Genomic DNA, 21,903 nt, shown 5'->3' on the forward strand with positions numbered 1-21,903 from the left:
TGAGCAAGAATGGTTGTCATGTGTGTCTCAATTGTCCAATTCTACAGGATTAGTTTAACCTAGGGACCACATGCGATTTGTAATAATTGCAGAGATTGTCTGTGTGTTAATCCTGTGGAAATCGACAATGTCAGTTATTTAAAAAGTAAAACTTCCCCCGCAAATTATATATTATATTTTGCTGAACTCCGAGGTCCTGTGATAAATCTAACCCGATGTGAATAGGCATTTCTGTGATTTGGACTCAAATGGGCGGGAGCCGATGTGTGATTAGGCCATTTTTGTTTCACTGCTTTTGGCAAAGAATGGAGGTTGCAAAATCTTTGGGTCCCAGACCAGCAAAACCCCATCGGGCTGTAACCTACGCCATCAAAAAGAAAAGCCTAAAGAGAAGGAGCAATATCACATGCAAACGGTGGATCATATCATGCATTGCGCTGAGTGGTAAGAATAATTTTCTTGCGTTTGTAGCCTAGTTATACAGCCACTCATATTCACAATGTGAGCGGGTATTACGCAATGTTGTGCAAATTTCGGCAAAACCTGAGGCTTCGGTTATCCAGTAGAAATGCACCACATAAAAAGCTGATGTAAGGGGGTAATATGTTTATTACATGGGGTCCCCAGGTAATGCTCATCTCGTGCAAATAGGGCCTATGTTGCCCTGGGATGAAAAAGCAACCAGGGTGCATCCCAATCCTTGCTCAATGTGCTCTGCTACCCCATTGACTCCATTGGGGTTAAGCAGGTATAGGAAGTGGATGCATGGATCAGTCATTTAATTTAAATTAGTCCTTTAGTGGTCAAGATTGCTGCTAGTTTTTTTTCCATCAACTTGCTGTTAGGCTTCATGTCAAATATTTAAGACTTTAACCCATTATATAGGTTTAAATCCTTATGCCAATTCAACCCCCTGACCCAGCCCTGTAGTGTTAAGTTAACTCAGACCTGGATTTTCTATTTTTTAACTTTATTATAAGTGATGAAGAAACAAAGTATAAAAGAAAAAAAACCTGTCCCTCAGTCCTAGTTCATGGGTTAGCTATTAGCATAAACCTTTTTTAAGACGCTTTGTGTGCACCTGAGCCTCTCAATAAAGGCCACAGAGAGCAGCGAGCTTCTATAGTTGCTCACCGGAGCATAAACAGGCTGTAGCATCTGTTTCTGGGTGGGGAAGCTCTCACCCACAGCTGGGGCTCACTGAGTTAAAGGACACCTGTGTCTGTCAGAAAGCAACAATAAATGATAACACCCATGTGTTGTCATGGCCGCTCTACAGGAAACAGCCTGAGGGGAGGCATGTGAGGGCGAAAGAGACGAGGGCAAGGGAAAGCAGGCTCGTTATCATGAAACGGGAAATTTCGTCTGTAAATAATATGAAAAGACTTAACTGTGTTTTCCAACCGAGCATGAAAACACAATCATGCACAGACTAAGCAAACTGTCGAGCCTTTAAATCAGTTCAGAAATGTTGTAAACCTGCATGGAGTTGGATGAACAGATTACGCAGCTTCAGCGACTTGCGCAGGAGTTGGAGTTTTCTTTTTTCTTCCCTTTCCTGAATTATCTGGGCCACAGGCAGAAGTGTTTGTTGGCCGACCGTGTGAGGATGGAGAGAGGCGGGAGCAGACGGAGCTCTCCGCTGCCAGCCCCACAGCGCGGGAGTCTGGACAGAGACATTTTTGTGACTGTGGCTGTGTTGTAGTTTCTGGCTCTGGAAAAATGATCGTGTACAGTAAACAGAAATCAACTACAGTTTACTTGTCCCATTTATTTGGAGGATGGTGGCGGATGCTGACTTCTGTTATACAATAAAGTCAAAACATTATATTGTGTAAATACCATTTTCAATCCACATATGACTAGCGGCGGTATGCCAGGATATTGGATTTTGTCATTTTTTGTGTGCGTTAGCCAAATAGGGAAGAGACAGCCATAAACCTTCGCATGACTATGGAGGGATAAAGAGAAGCGGGATTCAATGGTTTGCATCAGCTCCACATATTCTGATAAAAATATGCATTGAAATTCAAAAACCATTGTTTCACATTTGCTCCAAATAACCTAATCTACAACAAAAACATGTCCGTGAAAGTATTTTGAGACTGTTTCAAAAACATGCATCTTCCTTGTACTTATAAAAAAAATTGAGAAATAAGAACGATCTACGTAACATTGTCTTTCTTTTTTTCTTTTTATTTCTTCTGACATTGCATTTCAAGGTCTGCAAATATCTTAAATGGATGCTGATACCAAAAAAGCATCATTAAAAGGAAGAGGGTTATTGAGGCACACACACGCATTCATTCAAAAGAAGTGGACTCAAGGATTCTGCTATATCAGGGATGTGCAAAGTGTGGCCCGGGGCCCATTTACAGCCCTCTAGAGAATGTTGTGCGCTCTATGGTCCACAATTCAAGATTGGCACATATTTGGTTCAGCAGCCCAGGCAGTTGATGCAAAAAAATTTTTTTTTTAAATTGGGTGAAATTTCACTGCGATAGACTGGCGACCTGTCCAGGGTGTACCCCGCCCCTCGCCCAGTGACAGCTGGAGATAGACACCAGCACCCCTCGCGACCCCACGAGGGATAGACGTGTTAGAAAATGGATGGATGGTGAAATTTCACAGAGGCCAGGCTTTTTAAAAAGAAGAAGGAAAAAAACATGCAGTCAAATGAAAATGACAAAAGGTACAAACTATTCATCTCTAACTAATCAAAGTTTTTGCTTACAATTTAATTTTGTAGTAAATATGATCACAAACATTCAGTGACTTTTAGTCAAAAGCAGACATGGAAGCACCTGGCTGAATAAAGCAAGAGGTTTTAAAGGAGGTCTGACTTATGTCCTGTTGTTACTGAGAATAAACACATAAAAATCTAAATTAACACAAAAGGAATTGGCATTAACAGGCGAGATAATGTTTTTTTGTTTTTGTTTTGAGACATTGAAAAGAAAGAAATCTGACCACTTTGTTTCTTTCATTAAAATGTTGCATATTTATTTGTTTCATTGACCAGATAAAAGCATCCATCCATCGTCTTACACTTATCCCAGGTCGGGTGGTGGGGGCAACATGTCCAGGACAGAAACCCAGATATCTCTCTCTCCAATGACATCCTCCAGCTCATTCTGGGGGATCCAAAGGAACCCAGGGGGCATCCTGATCAGATACCCAAACTAACTCAACTGGATCCCTTCGATGTGAAGAAGCAGTGGCTCTACTTTGAGCTCCCCCCCTGGATAACAGCTCCTCACACTATCTCAAGGCTGAGTTCAGAGGAAGTTAATTTTGGCTGCTTGCATCTGGGATCTCGTTCTTTCGGTCATTGGTTATCTACGTTGACCAATGACCGAGGTAAATTGAGAGCTTTGCTTTTTGGCTCAGCTCCTTCTTCACAACAGTCCGGAGCAGCCCCTGCATTACTGTAGATCCGTCTGTCAGACTGTAGATCCGTCTGTCAGAGACTGATCCCCCATCCATTATCTATGGATTGAAGTCATCGGGCGAGAGGCAGAGTACACAAACAAGAAAATCCATCTGATAATGAACCAATGTGAAAACCATTTGTCTTGTTCATTCAAGTTTTTTGTGTGGATAATTTCACAGTGTACTGACTTAAAGAAGCAAGAATATGATTCTCAGATTAATGTAACAGCTGTAACATCTGCTTGTAAGCGTTACTGCGTTAAATGTTAAGGTAGTAACACGCTCAAAGTGTGAAAGCGTGAATGTGAAAAGCCTCGCAGACCTGCTGCCGCTGTTGTAGTCCGTTTGTTTTCTATTCATTGGACTTGACAGGCTCTTTTTTATGATCCCCATAAAACATCACATGGGCGATATCAAGCCATATCAGTACTGATACCTCAGGTGTTTTTCTTTGTGAGCATGCATGTGTGTTGTTCTGTATGACTAACCTCATTAATGCACTGATGCACGCTGCTGAAAAAAAATAACAGCATGGGGCACAGTGCGAATAATCTTTGAGGTTAAGGTCAGAGAACAGAGAAAGTGCTTGAATACAGACATTGTGGACATGGGCAGGGGCAAGCTGAGGACACAATACATTATATATGGACTTTACCACAGCAATAGTATGTCCAGCATCGCATTCATGTCAGGTAGATAAACCCACTGGAGGAACTAGGTTGTACTTGGCTTGAGTGGAAAAAGATAAATAATTTCTGCAATCTATTGGGAATGTAAACATTTGTGTCATGTCTTTAAAGACTTCCTTACATTTTCATACAAATTATTTTTGTTTGTTTTGGAAAAAAAAAATATAAAAAATATATGGACAAAGAGTTTGGCCCATCCACACACTAGTAACATCACAGTGATCAGGCCACTGCTTTTTCTTAGATGTTCCTAAATCCCGCTTAAAGCTGAAAATTGTTTGTGCTTTTGATGTGGCTACATATTTTTATAAAATAGTTTACTAAAGGTAACTCAGAGCTGCAAAGATGCACAGCTCAGGTGGAAAAGGTGGTTCACATTGGTCAATTATGAGTTACTCTTGTTTTATATCTCATGCTATGTGTTCTTGTTATATGAGAGCAACATTGTTCGTTGAGTGTCTTCGATCTATTGGAAAGCTCCATCAAAACTCAAGACTTTTTATGCAGGCAGGCTTTTAATACTTAAAACTGCAGTGGCACTTGTTGATTTATCTATTTAGTTTCATCTATATTGTAATTACCTAGCTTTTTGTTTTTTCTTTTATCTCCCTGTGTGTTTTTGTTGTTATGTATTGATTTTGTTAAGCACTTTGATCACCATTTTTGTGGACATGTAATGGGCTATTCATGTGACTCAATAATGATGTCAAGATAGGAAACAGTGTGATAGCTAAAGCAACAATATTCACACCATCACTTGTGTTTTTCCACAAACAGCCGAAGCTTGTTCTCTCATTGACTTCCTTTACCGTCTCCTCTAAGTAATTAACCTTTTTTAGCACACAATCAAAGTTCTCTGACTTCAGGGTCAGGGTGGGTCCAGCCAGACAAACAAAACCAAACAAACAGAAGAAAACAGAAACGGCTCTGTTGTTTTTGGGTTTCTTTTGCAAAAGGCAACAGGTATACAAACTAATTGGGTCCTTAAAAGTCTCATGTTGGGAAGCGCTTCATAACACTTGAATTCAATTTTAGTTCTAAATGCAGCTCATTTACATGGCACCGACTCACAACACATGTCATCTCAAGACACTTTACAGAGTTGGAAAACAGTGTTTGCATGTGGATGAGAGTTGTATGCAGAATGGTTTATCTGAGTCAGTGTGACTTACTAAGGAGCTTTTAAGAACTCAGAAAATATGGGAAATGAAAAACAACATATGGGCTTCCAGAGCATGCCAGACAAAACACACAAATGAAGCCAATGGTAGAATATGAGTCAACAAATAACAATCTACTCCAGCTTGAGACCGATGCTGCAGACAACGAAACTAGTAGTATCTTTGTGGTTTCTTTGCGTTAGAAGTTTTGCGCAAACTCAAACAAGCCAACTCGAAGCAATCTCCCTCAAACACCCTCCATTCTCCTAAGTACTGAGCCCATGTAGCTCCATAGAGCTGCACTGACCTGCCAGCAGTAAACAGCGATCAGCTCCAATCATGCACTACATCAACAGATAAATTAAAACACTGACTGATGGAGACCGCACCTCTGGCTGAAATCAATAACCGCTCAAACACACAGCAGGTATGGAGCTAATAACAACTAACACTGCATTTATTGGAAAGCTGAGATGCAGCAGAGTTTCAGATAAAAGGGCTGCAGCAAATAACAGAACAAATGATTATGAGGGATTTTGTGTCTGTATCTGTGTGTGTGTGTGTGTGTGTGTGTGTGTGTGTGTGTGTGTGTGTGTGTGTGTGTGTGTGTGTGTGTGTGTGTGTGTGTGTGTGTGGATGGGGTTGGGGGTTAGTGGGTGTCATACTCACCCATATGTGGTGTTGCTGGCCCTCTTACTGGCTGCCCTGGAGCGGCTCGACTTCAACTCTCCACTCATGCTCATGTCTGCATGACAAGAGCAACCAATTAACTTTGCGCTGACAGAGTCAAGAGCAACAAAGCTAATAAACAAAGTGGACAAAGCAAACAAGAGGAGGACCACTCAGATTAACTAGCTAGCAATGATTATGGACCACATTGGTTATATTTGCACTGAAAAGGACTTGTTTCATTGTACCTGCAGTCCCCATTCTGCTCTGGCCGGTTACTGGTATTAAGGTACGTGGTTTAGGTTTAAAAAAAGTGAGTTCTAAAACCACAAAACTGTAATTCATACAAGTTAAAGTACTTTTAGAGAGATCAGAGAGAGTGCTGGTGTAACCAGAGTATTCTCAGGCTGTATGGAGCATAGTGTAACAGTGCTCACTCTCCCTCCACCCATTGTTGACCTACATCGAACGTTTAACGTTTAGAAGTTACTCATACACTGCACACATAAGACTCCTGGCCCAAATGGATTATTTTATATGTTGCACCTTACATTTTAGATATTAGAATTTAAGGTACTACTTGTTTTATTTATATAACATCAGTTCACAACATGTTATCTCAAGGCACTTTACAAAGCCAATTCATATAGATTCATTGCTCAAAAAGTTTTCTTCCTAAGCAAAACCAGCAGATTGCATTGAGTCATTGACTTGCAACACTGACTCCTCCTGGAAGAACATATAGCCACAGTGGACAGTTGCTTGCACTGTTTCATTGACTTTGCAGCAATCCTTCATACCGAGCATGCATGTAGCGACAGGAGGAAAACTTCCCTTTAACAGGAAGAAACCTCCAGCAGAACCAGGCTCAGTGTGAAAGACCATCTGCTGTCAATGCACCCTCTGGTTGACCGATTAAAGACAAGAGAAGACGTTATTGTTATGGTAGCCTAATCGTTTATTTCTTACATAAACAAAACCATAACTGTAGGTGACGAAAGACTGCAAAATGATCTGTTTTGTAATCAACAGCATTGGAGTGCACAGTTAAGTACAGAGAAAAATCAAATCTTCAAATGAATTTAAATTTTCACTATGTGACGTATTCATTGTGCATGCTCAGACCAGTCAAAGCGTCCATCGAGATGCAATTTAACCATTCTTTTCTATATTTTTGTTCTTGCCTTTAAATCATGCAATATTCATGCCATTACAGTGAAATACAAAAAGAAACATTCCACCCACAATAAAATAAAAAAGTAAGAAAAACTAAAAATTGCATTCCCAGAAGTTATTCTGTTTGTGCATGCGAAAATAAGCCAACGGTACTGATTGTGCTTCCGCTACAGATCGGGTAGTGTGGTATGTTTTTCTTCTATAATATCATAGAACTGTGGCATATATACATCCTTAGTATTAGCGTGCTTGAGACATTCATTCATCGTAGTAGTTTGCGTTTCTGATGTGTCACTCACTGAAGTATGAGGTTTGTAGATGATAGACCGTTGTGTACTCCTCCTAGTGGTCTGGAGCACCTCCGTTATGCAGAGCTAGTTTGCAGCTTTTCTTAATGTGCAGTTGCTTTTGCTACTTGCCGCATTTTACCTTTGCATGTGTTTTGTGTGTCAGCATCATTTGTGTTTGCAGCATGTTTGCACGTTATGTGTCTAATTTCTTTGATTGCAGGATTTCTCTTTTGCTGCATTTTTCCATGGCATGTGTTTTGCCTTTGTTTTGTGTTTGGAGTACTTTTTGTGTTTGCAGTGCATTTATGTATTTGCAGTGCATTTTCACCTCTCGGCCACCGTAGATTATGGTCACAAAACACAGTCATGGTGTTGAAATACAACAAATGCTGCATTATAATTGCAAAGCAGCATAATATTCTGCAGAATGAACATTTGAAAACTGCAACAAAATTGAGTGTTTATGCTGTGTTTCTGCTTGATTGTATGCAGAATAGATGAAAATGATCAATAAGTTTTCAATAAGTTCAATAAGTATGTTTTTCGTGTAATTAATATCAGGTTGCCGCACAGTGAGTGTTTCAAACCGACCTGAGCTTCGTTTTTGTTTCTCGTTTGCAAGGTGACTTCAAACATCAGCCACCTTATGGATTAGTTTCCACCATCCGTTCTGCATACATATCTTTATGCCTGTTCTCCCCAGCTAATTTATCACAAATTACCTTGATTACAGTGAATGCCTACAGTTCAGTGTTTCCAGTGTGGTTGTGGGGTGTCGATTTGTGCCCAAAGAGAGGCATAAAAAGGCAGAAAGACAAAGGGAGGGGGGGAAGGAGAAGGAGTCCGGCCTGACATGGACAGATGGGTGGTGAATGGAGTGTGACTGGGCCAGCTGCACATACACTCACACAGTGTGACTGTCAAATGGCTGCGAGCTACAATTAATTAAGTACGGGTCTGAATGTGTGAAAGGAAAATTAGACATGTGTACGCGCCTTTGCCTCCCACTGCAGAGATATTTTTCTGACAGTTTGTGGCCCAACAGTGCCCTGTCGGAGAGCTTCCCTGCAGCCGGCGATTTCTCTGCTGGTGGGAAGCTTGCCCCCACTGCACACGGCTAAACTATCCCTTATTCAGGACCATGCAGTCAAGCACATCCTGCTAGTTTGTGGAAAATACAGTTCAATGAATACATATCAAACCTTTACATTTTAAAGGTCTCAAAATTCAAAATGTTTTGGTGCAAATATTCAATGTTTCTGAGCCATGTCATGCATACTATTGTTTTTTGTTATGGGCAGAATAATACAGACCTCCATATTTTAACTCCATGTGTTTCATCCTACACAGGAACACTACCTTCTTGTGCACATCAGGCTTGGAAAACAAAACTTTCTGATGTTTTATGAGGCATTTACTGAACAACACAAAGATGGTGTGATTGACTGTATGATGGAGCCATTAAACAGGACTAGATACCAGGATGCTGCTGAGCACAGTTGTCTCTCTCAACGGGAGCAAAACCTTGGGAGGCAATCAGCGTGCCTATTCGTAAACAGATTCCTACATGCCATAATTAGTATCACCAGAGCAGACTTCACATGCCCCCCCCCCCCCCCCCCACACCCACACAATAAGCTAAATGGTGTTTGCCTTTTTGATTTCAACCCAAATGAAGAGACAGCACAGGAGATATAATACTGACAACAGATATGTGTGTTGTCTTGGTTTTTAGAGATGCACTTAGCATAGTCTTTTTCAAACTCTTACTATTCTCCGTGGCTGTGTTGATTTAGAGCTGAATGAAAGGGATGATAGCAAGGAGTAATGGTTGTTTTTATGGAAAACATTCGAAGTTCACATCGAGAGAGTGTAAAGAAAAGTAAAATAGAAAAACGAATTGGCTATTTTTTTTTTACCTTAGGATAAAAGAGTATAGAGAGCAGCAGAAAACATGAAATGTGTTGACAGCATATTTGATGTATTTCCTTGTAAGATCGATAAAGTTGTTCTCTTCATTAGAAAATGTCACCTTAGCCTGATAGCTTTTCATCAAAAATTATCCTAAAGTTTGTTTTTATGGTTTGGTTTAACGTTCCAAAAAAAGTTTTTTCATTTTGATTATGCTGATAATTATTCAGAGTCCCTCCTCAATTTTTTTTCACAATGTGTCTCAATACAACCAGACTTCAGCATATTGGATTGGTGTTTTACATAAAAGGCCGACAAAGTGTTGAATCATTGTGAAGTGGAAAAGAAAGATGCTTGTCAAATACAAATCTGAAAAACAGTGGCATACTCTCATACCCTGAGCAAAAGTTGGATTCCAATTGTCGTCAGGAGTCCAACTTTAACGGAGTCCAGCTTTGTTTTAGAGAACATTTGCTCTCTAAACAAGGAGGTCTGGGATAAAGTTGTAGAGAAGTTTGAGGCAGGTTTAAATAAAAAAATAAAAAAAAGAAAGTATTGTGAAGCTGAAGCAATTGAATCTATCATTTGAAAATGGAAATTCTGTAGCACAACTGCAAACCTACCAACACTTTACTGTCCACTTAAACCAACAAACCATTCACAGCAGCTAATAGACCCATGTTGACTTTAAGGGGCTGTTGCAGAGATTTTCAACTCAAGTGGCATAATCTGATGATAGAGGTACAATTAATTGTGCACTCCCTTAAAGGTTTCAAAAATAAAGTCATTGTTAAAGGAAAATTATGAACAGTCCTATTTAAACTCTGCCATGATGCATACAGAGAACCAGGAAAACATGTAAAAGAAGGTGCTGTGGACTAATGTGAAGAAAAAAAATTTTTTTTTGCCAGCAGTAATTACAATGTGTGGTTAAAAACTGAGACTGATGCACACTGTGTCAGGTATGTGGTTCTGTGTTGCGGTTGTTTGCTGTGGTTCTTACTTTTCTCCAGCAAAGTGTGATAGGTTGATGCCAGCCACAGATGATTTCCATCCACGGCAATCAGGAGGAGTATTTAAGGTGGCTGGAGACAGATGAAAAGCGTCAGAGCACAACCAGAGCACTACCTGACCAGACCCTAGCTCCTTGTGTCTCCATAGTTCCTTGTTTTTCCTTGGCTAAACCCCCCACACAGACTGGAGCACTCCTTGCTCCAGTCCGGCTTCACTGTGACTCCATCAGAAGATCATCCACTTCACAGATTTTTTCCCAAGAGCCTTCCTGGAACTCCAGTTGACCACTGCTCCTCCGGCCCCGCTCGCGTCCTTGGCTACAATTACCAACAGGCCTGTCCACCCTCCATCGTGGAAGATCCGTCCAGCTCCAAAACACTTTCCACCAAGTAACCGCTACCTGTTTCATCACCCTCGGCTCTCCATACACTATCCTGTCCATAATAAGCCTCTGCTACTCCATCACATCTTCCTGCTTATTTTCAGTGCTGAATTATATTCTTCACTTCCCCACGGTCAGTAACCAGAGTCCTCCCGGTCAACCAGTTCTCCAGATCCACCACTCATCCTTCCCAGTATTCAAAAACTTCAACAAAACAGTAAGGAGGAGTCCGTTCAGTTAGGCAACACCCAGTTGATCAACGAGGAAAGGCAGAGGTGCCTAACAGCCAAACTCTGTCTCTACTGTGGTGAGCCGGGCCACTTCCGTTTAAACTGTCCCATAAGGCCAAAAGACAACACCCAGTTAGGGGGTCCTGGTGGGTGCAGTTCACAATAGTGAAATATCTAGTTTCCTTTTGAAAACTACCCCTGGTTGGCCACACACAACCCCCATTTTAACTGGAGGGATTTTTATATTGAGTCTTGGAGCCCGCTCTGTCTTGCCACCTGTCTACAATCTTTCCTGCTGCTGAGCAGCCCTTCCAGTCCCTGAAGGAACAGTTCACCACTGCATCCATCCTCACTCACCCTGACCTTAAAAAAATGTCACCCTGGAAGTGAATGCATCCCATCTCAGTACTTCTCCTTCCATGGGCTGTCTTCTCCTGCCGAAGGAGAGAGGAATTACAGTATGACATCAGCAACCAGGAGCCCCTTGCCATCAAGCTGGCCCAGAGGAGTGGAGGCACTGGTTGGAGGGCATTAATTTTCCCATCATCTGCACAGATCATAAAAACCTGGCTTACCTCTGGGCTGCCAAGATACTCAACGGTCAACAGTCCCGCTGGTCCCTCCTCTTTTCAACATTTAACTTCACCATCACCTACCGTTCTGGAGCCAAGAACCTCAAATGTGACTCTCTCTCTTGCCAGTACTCTCCCAACGACGACGATCAGCGACTGTTAACAGACATACACCTCCTGTGTTGTTGGGTCTGTCTCATAGGATCTGGAACATATTATCCAGCAGGTCGTTGCTGACAAACCAGATCCTAAGGAAGGACCCACTGGTCGACTCGATGTTCTATCATACATGAGATCCTGAGTCATTCAATGGACTCACACATCCAAGTTCTCGGGTCACCCTGGTTCCAGCCCTTCCATTGGCCTTCTCCACTGATACTTCTGGTCCACTTCAACCACTTTCCACACCCAACCATTCTTGGTTGGGTGTGGAAAGTGTATTACCCTGGACTTGGTTATGGGTTTACCTCCTTCCAAGGGAAAGACAGTCATCCTCTCCATTATCAATAGGTTTTCTAAAGCTTGCTATCTCATCAATCTCCCAAAACTCCCTTCTGCTCATCTGACCACACAATTGTTGTTTCACCACGTCTTCAGAATACGTGGCATTCCCTCCAAAATTATGTCTGAAAGAGGCTCCCAGTTCATCTCACAGGTTTGGTGAGACTTACGCACCACCTTCAGGGCCATTACCAGCTATTTTCCTGTTTCCACCAACGGCCTTAAACCAACGGCCAATGTGAGCGGATGAACCAGGAACTCAGGAACACTCTCTGCTGTCTCTGTGAGGATAGTCCAACTTCCTGGAGTCAACACCTCGGCTGGGAGGAGTATGCCCACAACATCCACATCTCTGCCACCAACTGAAGGTCGCATTTTGAGGCCTCCTTGGGTTACTTGCTGACATTTCTACTGTCTGCCTTCCCCGGAGGCCACCCACTGTTCGTCAGAAGTCATCTTAGGGCCTGCAAAAGGATCTGGGATTCTAGCAAAGCAGCCCTTGACTGCATGTCAGCTCTTAACAAGAAGTAAGCTAATAGAAAGAGGATTCTGGCCCCAACCTACCAGCCCAGTCAGAAGATGTGGCTGTCATCCAGAAACTTTCCCCTCATAACATACTCCAGGAAGTTGGTGTCCAGGTTTTTATAGGGTTATTCAAGATTGAGTCCATCATCCACCCGTCCTCTGTTCGGCTCAAGCTCCTGGATCACCTCAGAGTCCATCCCGTCTTCCACATTTCCCAGATTAAGACCGTCCTGTCCAATTCCTTGTGCCATCTGACCACGCTCCATCCACCCGCCCCGATCGTCGATGGTCATCCCGTGTACACTGTGATGTATGTTATGTTGCACAAGAAGAGGAGGTATATTTTCATTCATCATGTTTTTTGTTTTATTTTATTGTTAATTATTTCTGCACAAGAGGGCAGTGTAGTGCCAGCAGCAATGGTTGTGGTTACATTGTCTTCAGGTATGTTTGATTTTAGACAGTCAGATACCTGTGCTTTTGTTTGCTTCAGTTTTTTTGCAGTCTTTTGCAAAAGACTTTACCCATGGGTTGGTGGTTCACACTCCAAGTTGAGGACAACAGCCCTCAACTTGCACCCAGAGGGCTACCCAATGGAGTAGATTAGATCAAAAACATCTTCAGGTTTATATTCACAATCTAGGATAAAACACTGTGATTCATTGTATGCTCCTTCCACTTTACAATGATGGACTACTATTGTGTAGGTCCGTTACTGAATATGCTAATATTCATGAGTTTCTGCTTTTAAACTGTAAAATAGGTTGTTTTCTCCAATAATTAAAGGAGCTATAAGTAAGATATTTACAGTAAAATCAACCTAAATCATTTTCATTTGTCTCTTGGGATGGAAGCAATATTCCCTATAATCAATCGGTCCTCTCCATCAACAATGTCTTAGTCACGTTTTTCTCCTTTCAAACCTAGAGGTACGGCCTGAAAGTGTAGCCTGTGTTTACTTCCTGGTTCCTGAGCCAATCATATGAGAGTTCCCAAGGTTCCCAAAACAGAGCACTGCATTTGGTATTTTATCTTGACAAAAGAGCAGCAGCCTGCAAACATTGAAGCCACAAATGGAACTGAATACATCATATACCTATCCTGTGGAATTAAAAATTAAGAAGGGGTTTACAGCCGCAGGACCGTTGCATAGTTGCTGGGTCTCCGTGAAAGACATTATGTATGAGTTGTTCCAATTTGAACCAATAGGTGTCATTATTACTTATTTTTCCTTTAATTTGTAGTAAGATTTGGAGACAATATAAAAACAAGCCTTAAAATATATACATCAGACGTCACTCTAATCGGATTTTTAGATTTAGTTGATGAAACTGGATTGAATGACACACAGAGGTCACATGCAATCAGCCATAATGAATTATAAATCCTCTGCTACAGTTTACAGCTTGTCACTTTGCTTTATAGCAGGAGCCAGACTGATCCCTCGTACAGGCACAAAGTCAAAGCTGATTTAATCTTACTGGAAACAAAAACCCACAGCAACAATAAAATAAACCTTTTCTTATCCAAAAGCTCTATAGGGTTTCTGTAGAGGAAGGTTACCCAGCAGCTATGCTGGGGAATTTGTCCTTTCACCACATTTTAGCTGATTGTCATTGGTCTGTTTACTCTTCAGTGTAACCAAATGAGAAATAATAATAATGACGACGGTGATTAATATTGTTACCAGAAGCTACTAAATGTTTGTGGAAATCCAAAATTTGACGGCAGAAATGTCTTGGAGGAGGAACGATAATCTCCTTGCTGTTTCTTCAATTATTAAGCAGTGGCTTAAATCCCATCTTTATCTGTCTAATTTTGTTCAACTTTGATTTAGTTTCACCAGACATTTCAGATGTGGACCGAATATGAACATGACAGCCAATCAGATGACTGAAAATAAAACATCATTATCGTTTAGCTTCATGAATCTGATTATTCCTCCTCTCTGCAACAACTCACCTCCAAGTAAATTAATTTACTTTGTGAATTAACAATTGGTTTCAGTTATTCCATATTCAGGTAATTTTAATTTTAGTCTGTCTGTTTTCTAGACCTGCTGAATCCTGATTAGGATTGTGGGAAGGATGAAGGCAACCCCAGCAGGATCTGGACGAGAGGCGGTGAACCCCCGTGGACAGGTTTCTGGCCGGTTACTGGGCCAACAAACACAAGACAAACAACCAGGCACACGTACAAACACACCTGAGGATGATTTGGAGCTGCCAATTGGTCTAACATGATTGGTTCTGGACAGCAGAAAGGTGCCTGAAACCACAAGAGAACACCAACATCCACATGGAGGACCTGCAAACTCTTTGAAGAAAGGTCCTGCTGGGATGTGAAAAAGCCAACCTTTCAGCTGTGAGACAACAAGGGCTAACCATCATAACCACCATGCATCCCTATCAGCTATTCAGTTTTTGTCATTTTAGTGTTTCATGAGCTCTTTTACCTTTTTATAGGACTGATTAGGATCTGATTCTAATTAGTGCTCCTTAAAAGGCAACATTTAGATCATTTTATTGCAATGGATAACATAGAATTAGCTTTCTTGCTGCACAAACAGAGCAACATAAACTATGTTCTGACCTTTTCGTTTAATTGTGCAGAATGCAACCCCTTTTTTGCACGTGTTTGCCCCCAAAGAAAACTAATTTAATATTTTTTTTCAGTATAATGTGTCGTAACTTTTCTTTTTTTCAGTGATATGATGTACTCTTTTGGAGTTTATAGAAGCACAAATGCTATTTGTTTAATATCTACAACTCCTCAAGGTTTTCCTAGTGTTCTGGAGTGTGGTACTTTACATTGAAACATGGTTTAATAACTTTGATGCTTCTGGCTGACTTGATCTACAGGTAAGTCTCAGAAAAATGAAATATTGTGTAAAAGTGCAATATTTTTGTCATCTGAGAAAGTGTAACTCATATATTATATATAGAGTGATATATTCCAAATATTTGTTTCTTGTAATATTGATGATTATGGCTTATACATTAACCATCCATCCATTTTAGAAACCTGCTTATCCATACATGGTCGCGGGGGGCCTGGTGCCTATCTCCAGCGGTCAATGGGGAGAGGCAGGATACACCCTGGACAGGTCACTTACACATAATGAAAACCCCAAAATCAGTGTATCAAAAACAATTGAATACTGTGGAAAAAGTTCATTATTGGAAACTCGTGGTGCCATACCTTAATCAGCTAATGAAATCGAAAACATCTGCAAAGGTGTCCTGAGCCCCACACAATCATGGGAAGGACTGCTGACTTGGCAGATGTCCAAAAGACAGTCATCAATACCCTTCACAAGGAGGGTAAGCCACAAGTGGTCTGTATCCAAGCATATTAACAGAAAATCGAGTGGAAGGAAGAAGTGTGGTAGGAAAGGTGCATCAGCAACAGGGAGAACCGCACCCTTGAGAGGATTTTCAAGTGAAATCCATTCAACAATTTGGGGGAGTTTCACAAGGAGTGGACTGAGGCTGGAGTCTCTGCCTCAAGAGCTACTATGCACAGATGAGTCTTACACATGGACTACAAGCATCTTACCTGAGCTAAGGAGAAAAAGAACTGGACTGTTGTTCAGTGGTCCAAAGTCCTGTTTTAGATTAAGGTAAATTTTGCATCTCATTTGGAAACCAAGGTCACAGAGTCTGGAGGAAGAGTGGGGGGGGGCACATAGTCTACATTGCTTGAAGTCCAGTATGAAGTTTCCACAGTCAGTGATGGTTTTGGGTGCCATGTCATCTGCTGGTGTTAGTCCACCATGTTTTCTCCATGTCAATGCAGCAATCTACCAGGAAATTCTAGAGCACTTCCCTTTTCTGACAAGCTATATGGAGATGCTGGTACCTGCGCTCACTGCCAGGAGTATCAAAAACTGGTTCAATGGCCATGGTGTTCCGGTTCTTGATTGACCAATAATCTCCCCTGACCTGAACCCGATAGAAAATCTATGGTCCATTGTCAAGAAGAAGATGAAATACACCAGACCCAACAAAGCAGATGAGCTGAAGGCAGCTATCAAAGCAATCTGGACTTCCATTACACCTACACAGAACCACAGTCTGATCGGCTCTATGCCACGGTGCGTTGAAGCAGTAATTCATGCAAGAAGAGGCTTAACCAAGCACTTAGCGTATAGAAATTGACATACTTTTCAGAAGCCTGACATTTGTGCTTTTGATTGGTCTAATGTGATATTCTAATTGTCTGACAATTTTTGGTTTTCTTTACATGTAAGTCACAATCAACAAAATGACAAGTAATAAAATCTTGAAATATTTTACTCTATGTGCAATGAATCTCTATAAATAACTATTTCACTTTCTGAAATGACTGGCAAAAGATATTGCAATTTTACCCAATATTAAATTTTTTTGAGACATACCTGTATTCCATTTCTTCCAGCAATGCAACCCACCTGATATGGGGTTAGTGTCAAGAGCCAACCGTGAAGAAATTAGTTTTCGAACACATGGCTATGCAGTGCAACTATTGGCAGTAACGTCAATATGTAATATTCCTCTGAGATAAAAAGAGATAGAGAAGAAGGATAATAAAGTTTATGTGCTATGTTAGGGAATAACCTGTCTTATTCAACAGACTGGAGGCAAAACCTTCCATTATTATGCTGCATATTCAGAGATGCTCAATGTTGATCTATGCCCCTGAAGCACTTCTTGCAAAACAACTCAGACACAGCCAATACAAGTCTCAGTTGTGCTGTAAAAGTCTGTCGGACAGCACTGAACTTGCCTAGACCTTCACAAAAGAAGAACCAGCTTTTTGTGAGAACTCTGTGCCGTCTGCATCTGATTCAAAGTACAGAGTAGATGTAGAGCTGCGGCTCCCGCATGCCTGGGAAAGTAATCTTATTAAGGATTGATTTTCAGGGTGACATTCACTTTACAGTCAAAGAACAAAAGATAAAAATGCATGTTTGATCTTTTCACCAGAGAGGGGGAGCATGACAAATTTAAACCGACAGGGGTTTTGGTCTCACAAGCCTTCACGGTCTGAGACCAGGTTCTGACCTTGGCAGTGTTGGAAATAGTTACACTTGAACTACTTTTCACCTTTGATGTAATGGGACCTAAAACAATCCTACATCTCGGCGTAAATGTAGTCAAGCAGAGCTTTGTGTTTCATCTGCAGATCTCTCCAAAATCGATGTGTCTGTGCATGTAATGAGAATGCCAAAAGAGAGAAATATATATACATATAAATAACAATAAAAATATTTTAAGAAGAAAGACAAACGCAACAAAATTACAAGCTGAATGTCTTTCTGCGCAGGGGGGACACATAGGCAAAATAATACTGTTGAAAAACACACTGCAGCGTGCAAACATTCACTAAGACATGCATGCACACAGATAAAAGGGTTCGCTCTGAATACTCACATCTCGGACTGAACAGGGTCATATCAGGGATGCAAATCAATGGAAAACTGAGAGCAGAGGAACAAGCCAAAGAATCTTTGCTTCTCTCTTAAAACTCTTCCTATGTTCTCACTCTTGGTGCGCGCGTGTGTGTGTGTTTTCTTGAATGTGTGGTGATGAAGATGCTGTTTGGCAGGCTGCTGTGGTACTACTGAGTCAGTGACAAACCAGACAGAGGAGCTCCAGCGGGTTGTACCAAATGTCACAGTGTGGCAGGGGTGTACAGTGGTGCACCGGGCCGTTCCATAGCACAAACAGGCAAGAGGTTGGGATGAGTGTGCAGCTGGTTTCCTCTCTGCAAAAGGAGCTCGCTTATTGGAAATACCTGCCTGGCAAAGAGGAGGCTGCCGCAGCATGTTTGGTTATGTGTTTAAATGCATCAGGCCTGAGACTAGAGAATTTGGGTAATACTGCAATTTAAAAAGAACATGTATTTTCATCTATTTAAACATTAGTGATTAACAAAAAACTATATATTTTTGATTTAAAAAAAAATATATATTTAGTGTTATTATGTCAGAACCCAATAAAAAAATAGTAGAAATAGACATCAAAAGCAATGAATTTGTATTTTTTATATACTTTTTTTCAGGACTCCCTTTTTACATACATCACATAGTCTCTGCTCATTTTCGCTGAGCTGAAGCTGAAGCAGTACTCTTTAGGCTGTTTAATCTCTCTTTCTCCTGAGGAGGGGCTTTCATGTAGGTTTAATTAGCTTCTTTTAACAGCCAACCCAGGGCAATGCTGGCTGCAAGCCAACCCTTAATCTTAGTCAACTCTAAAAAAAAAAAAAAAAAAAAAGATTATTACCTCTTTTCACACCACACTTAACCCAGAAACAATTACATTATCAAACTTTTAACCCTTCAGTAACCGACGTCTCAGAGCAGTGAGATGCAACTAAATATTCAGGGAGTCGCCGGACAGAGTGAGAAAGCTTTAGAAAATATAGTAGTAGGTTGTTGTAAAATAAAGAACTGCATGCAGGTCAAAAAGTTCAATGTTGGTCTAATGTGGCCTCAGCAGATTTTTCCACCTGTTATCCATGTCCACCATGGATTGCGTCAGACTACTGCTTGTGGTTTTCTTTTCAACAATGACTTTTTTCTCGGTACTCCCTCATAATGGTCAGACTTGCTGAGTTATAGTCATAGTTGTCAACAGATTCTCCCACCTGAGCTGTGGATCTCTGCAGATTAATACTCAAATGTCAGTTTGGCACAGCTACAAACCCACCAAGACATAGTGGGTTTGTAAGCTGTTCCATACTCTTTTCTCTTTCAGATGATACAAACAGTGAGTCGTTGTTAAAAAGCTTATCAATTAAATTAACTCTAAAGACAGCTGTAGGTTTTATTTTGGGGCGTCAGAGTAAACCCAGATTCAGGAAAACTCTATTAATCTCCTAAAGGGCAATATTTGTGCAACTATTCAGTCCAAATACAGGCTTAGAAGGGACACAAATGCTATGGACATATAATAAATATAAAGCGTCAGCAACTTTGAAACCAAGCCTGTAGCATTGTGTTCAACCAAATGCACATTTAAAATAAAATCTAACAATATAAGTAATAAATGCAGTTAAGAAGCTGCTGTGCTGTGTAGGGACCAGGAGGTCTGAAAGGGGGAGATGGTTAGAAGTGGTTCAGGCTGAGACTTAGACGGAAGAGGAAAGAATTGGGCTTACTGTTTGTGTTCTTGGGGAGGGCTTTGGAGGCGGAGTCGACCTTTCTGAAGGCTTGGCGGTTTGTGGTTATTAGGAAACATATCCAGGAAGGTCTTAATCTCCAAGGAAAAGTAAAAGAGCACTGGAGAGCGGGCAGGCAGGACGTAGCCGGGTCTGAGGAACTGCTGAAGATGACCGTGGAGAAAGGAAGGAGTCCAGGAGATGACTATTTCAATGAAAGAGGCCAGTAAATCTTAAACATACAGTACATGAAACTGAAACACCATGCAACCAGATCATAACACCATGTATCATACCTTTTTCCCACTCCATGATGATGTGCTACTTTGTGTTGGTCTATTATAGTAAATCTCATAAAATCCCTGAGATTTTTAGTTTTAATTTGACAAAAGTTCAAGGCCTATAAAGATTACTGCAAGGCATCAGTTTTTGAAACAATAACACCATCTCAAACTATTTTTTTTAAAAGAATCCACCACATTCCCAGTTTTGTTTCTGGTGTTGTAGTTTCAAATAATCACGCTGACAGATCTGTAGCGGTCATCACAGAGTGAAGAATTGTCTGACTCTTACATCTTCATCACAACCTAACTTCAATCTGTAGCTCATGCTGGATTCATCGTACCTTAGTAGCAGAACACCCAAAAGGTTTTGACTTTTTTGGTTTACTATAAAACATCATGTATATGATGCTATTATGTTTCAACTTCAGCTGTACACAACACTACTTTTGTATTTATTCAATCCAAATGTTAAAATTCCGATTATCCCCATTTTTTTTTTAATTGCCCAGGCATATCCATGGTCCTACAGCAAGTTTTAGAAGCATTTAAGTACTTGGAAATTGCATACCAAGAGAAGTATCCATTTTAAAATGGTCTCTCACAAGAGTTAACATGATACTAACAAATCCGGCTCCATAATTGATTTCTGTGCAGCCATGACGGAGTTCAGACAAAAGGATTACCAATATTAATTTTGTTATTATGGTTAATACCTTACTGGAGGAATGTTAGTGGTGCTAATTTCCATGAAACAGGAGTATAAACGTGTTGATTTTCTCTCACAATCGTAGTTTGTAATCGTTTTTCAGTATTACTCACAAAGCTTTCTGAACAGCACTTAATTAAAAATTTCTTGTAGTTTCACTTAGCATCTTCCTGATTCTGAAGGATAATATTCAGTACCTCAAATCTGAATTAACTTAATGTTCCAGGTATATGTGCACATACAAGGAGTTTGACTACGGACCATACAATGCTCACGATGTGCTTACTTATACAAATGCTTTCCCATTTAACCAATCCAGCAACACAGGGGGGTCAGTAGCAGCTGTTTGTATCAAAGGTAAAGCCTGTCTATGTTTGGTGTTTTTAATTTTTGAGGGAAATAAGTGACTCTTCAGCTTTAAAAGGCATCTCTATATTTACCAAGTATAGGTGTTTATATGTTTGTTTTCCTGATGTTTTCTGCTGAGAAGGTGTTTTTTTTTTTTTGCCTCTTCCTTTTTGTAAGTAACAGAGCTGCCTGCTGAGGTGTAAAATGATGCTATTAGAGCAGTGAGAGTGAGCCAAAATAGTAAAGTTGGGGCGCGTACAACTGAATAATAAGCTGAGACTCACTACAGCGGTCCATAAAACCAAGGAGGAACTGCAGCTCTCGTTATTGTTTCTCCGCTGGGTCTCCACTGAGGGCTCCTATCATTTTGTCTTTTCACTGTGTGAAGAAGGAGGTTAGGTGTTGGAGCAGGATGAAGTCTAATTGCAGGTTTTCGGTTCAGTCTTCTCAAACGCCACATACTGCAGTGTCCCTTGGCAAGACACAGAGCTCTGTGAGGCTCCATCACAATCGGTGCGAGAGCGGAAAAAAGGCCACAACTTAAGGCACTACATGTAAAATTACCAGGATGTGCAGTAGTATAATAAAGCGAGGGATAAAATATTGACTGCATTTCTTGTAATAGTCATTACTATAGAAAAAACATCAATTGCTGGCTCTTTAAGAGTCACTGAGGATCTCTCTAAAAGGTGTTTACAGCTCCATAAAATACATAAAGCGTAGTTCTCTTCCTAATTCATCTGAAGCTGCAGTAGACGTTCTCTCTTCTGAGTGTTAACATCAAGGCAGGACGAGTGTAAGACCCATGACCAATGAAAATCAGTGTTTGGCATGGTATTACTGTATTCTGACATGATAATCTTCTTTTTAA

The 21,903-nt window shown here is 40.8% G+C and overlaps 1 protein-coding gene across 2 annotated transcripts in view; it reads right to left on the reverse strand.

Annotated features, from left to right (window-relative positions):
• The window catches only part of LOC105920699 (heterogeneous nuclear ribonucleoprotein C), a 62,861-nt gene extending 44,701 nt beyond the window's left edge, over nt 1–18,160 (reverse strand). For both annotated transcript variants that reach the window (XM_036136532.1, XM_036136531.1), the window contains exons 1-2: nt 17,966–18,160; nt 5,951–6,026 (exon numbers count right to left, since the gene is read on the reverse strand). In XM_036136532.1, coding sequence (XP_035992425.1) covers nt 5,951–6,026; nt 17,966–17,987 — 98 coding nt within the window. In that variant the 5' untranslated portion in view covers nt 17,988–18,160. The remainder of the gene's footprint in view (nt 1–5,950; nt 6,027–17,965) is intronic.
• Nucleotides 18,161–21,903: the final 3,743 nt, after the last annotated feature.

Source organism: Fundulus heteroclitus, chromosome 4, assembly GCF_011125445.2.
Source record: "Fundulus heteroclitus isolate FHET01 chromosome 4, MU-UCD_Fhet_4.1, whole genome shotgun sequence".
NCBI lineage: Eukaryota > Metazoa > Chordata > Actinopteri > Cyprinodontiformes > Fundulidae > Fundulus > Fundulus heteroclitus.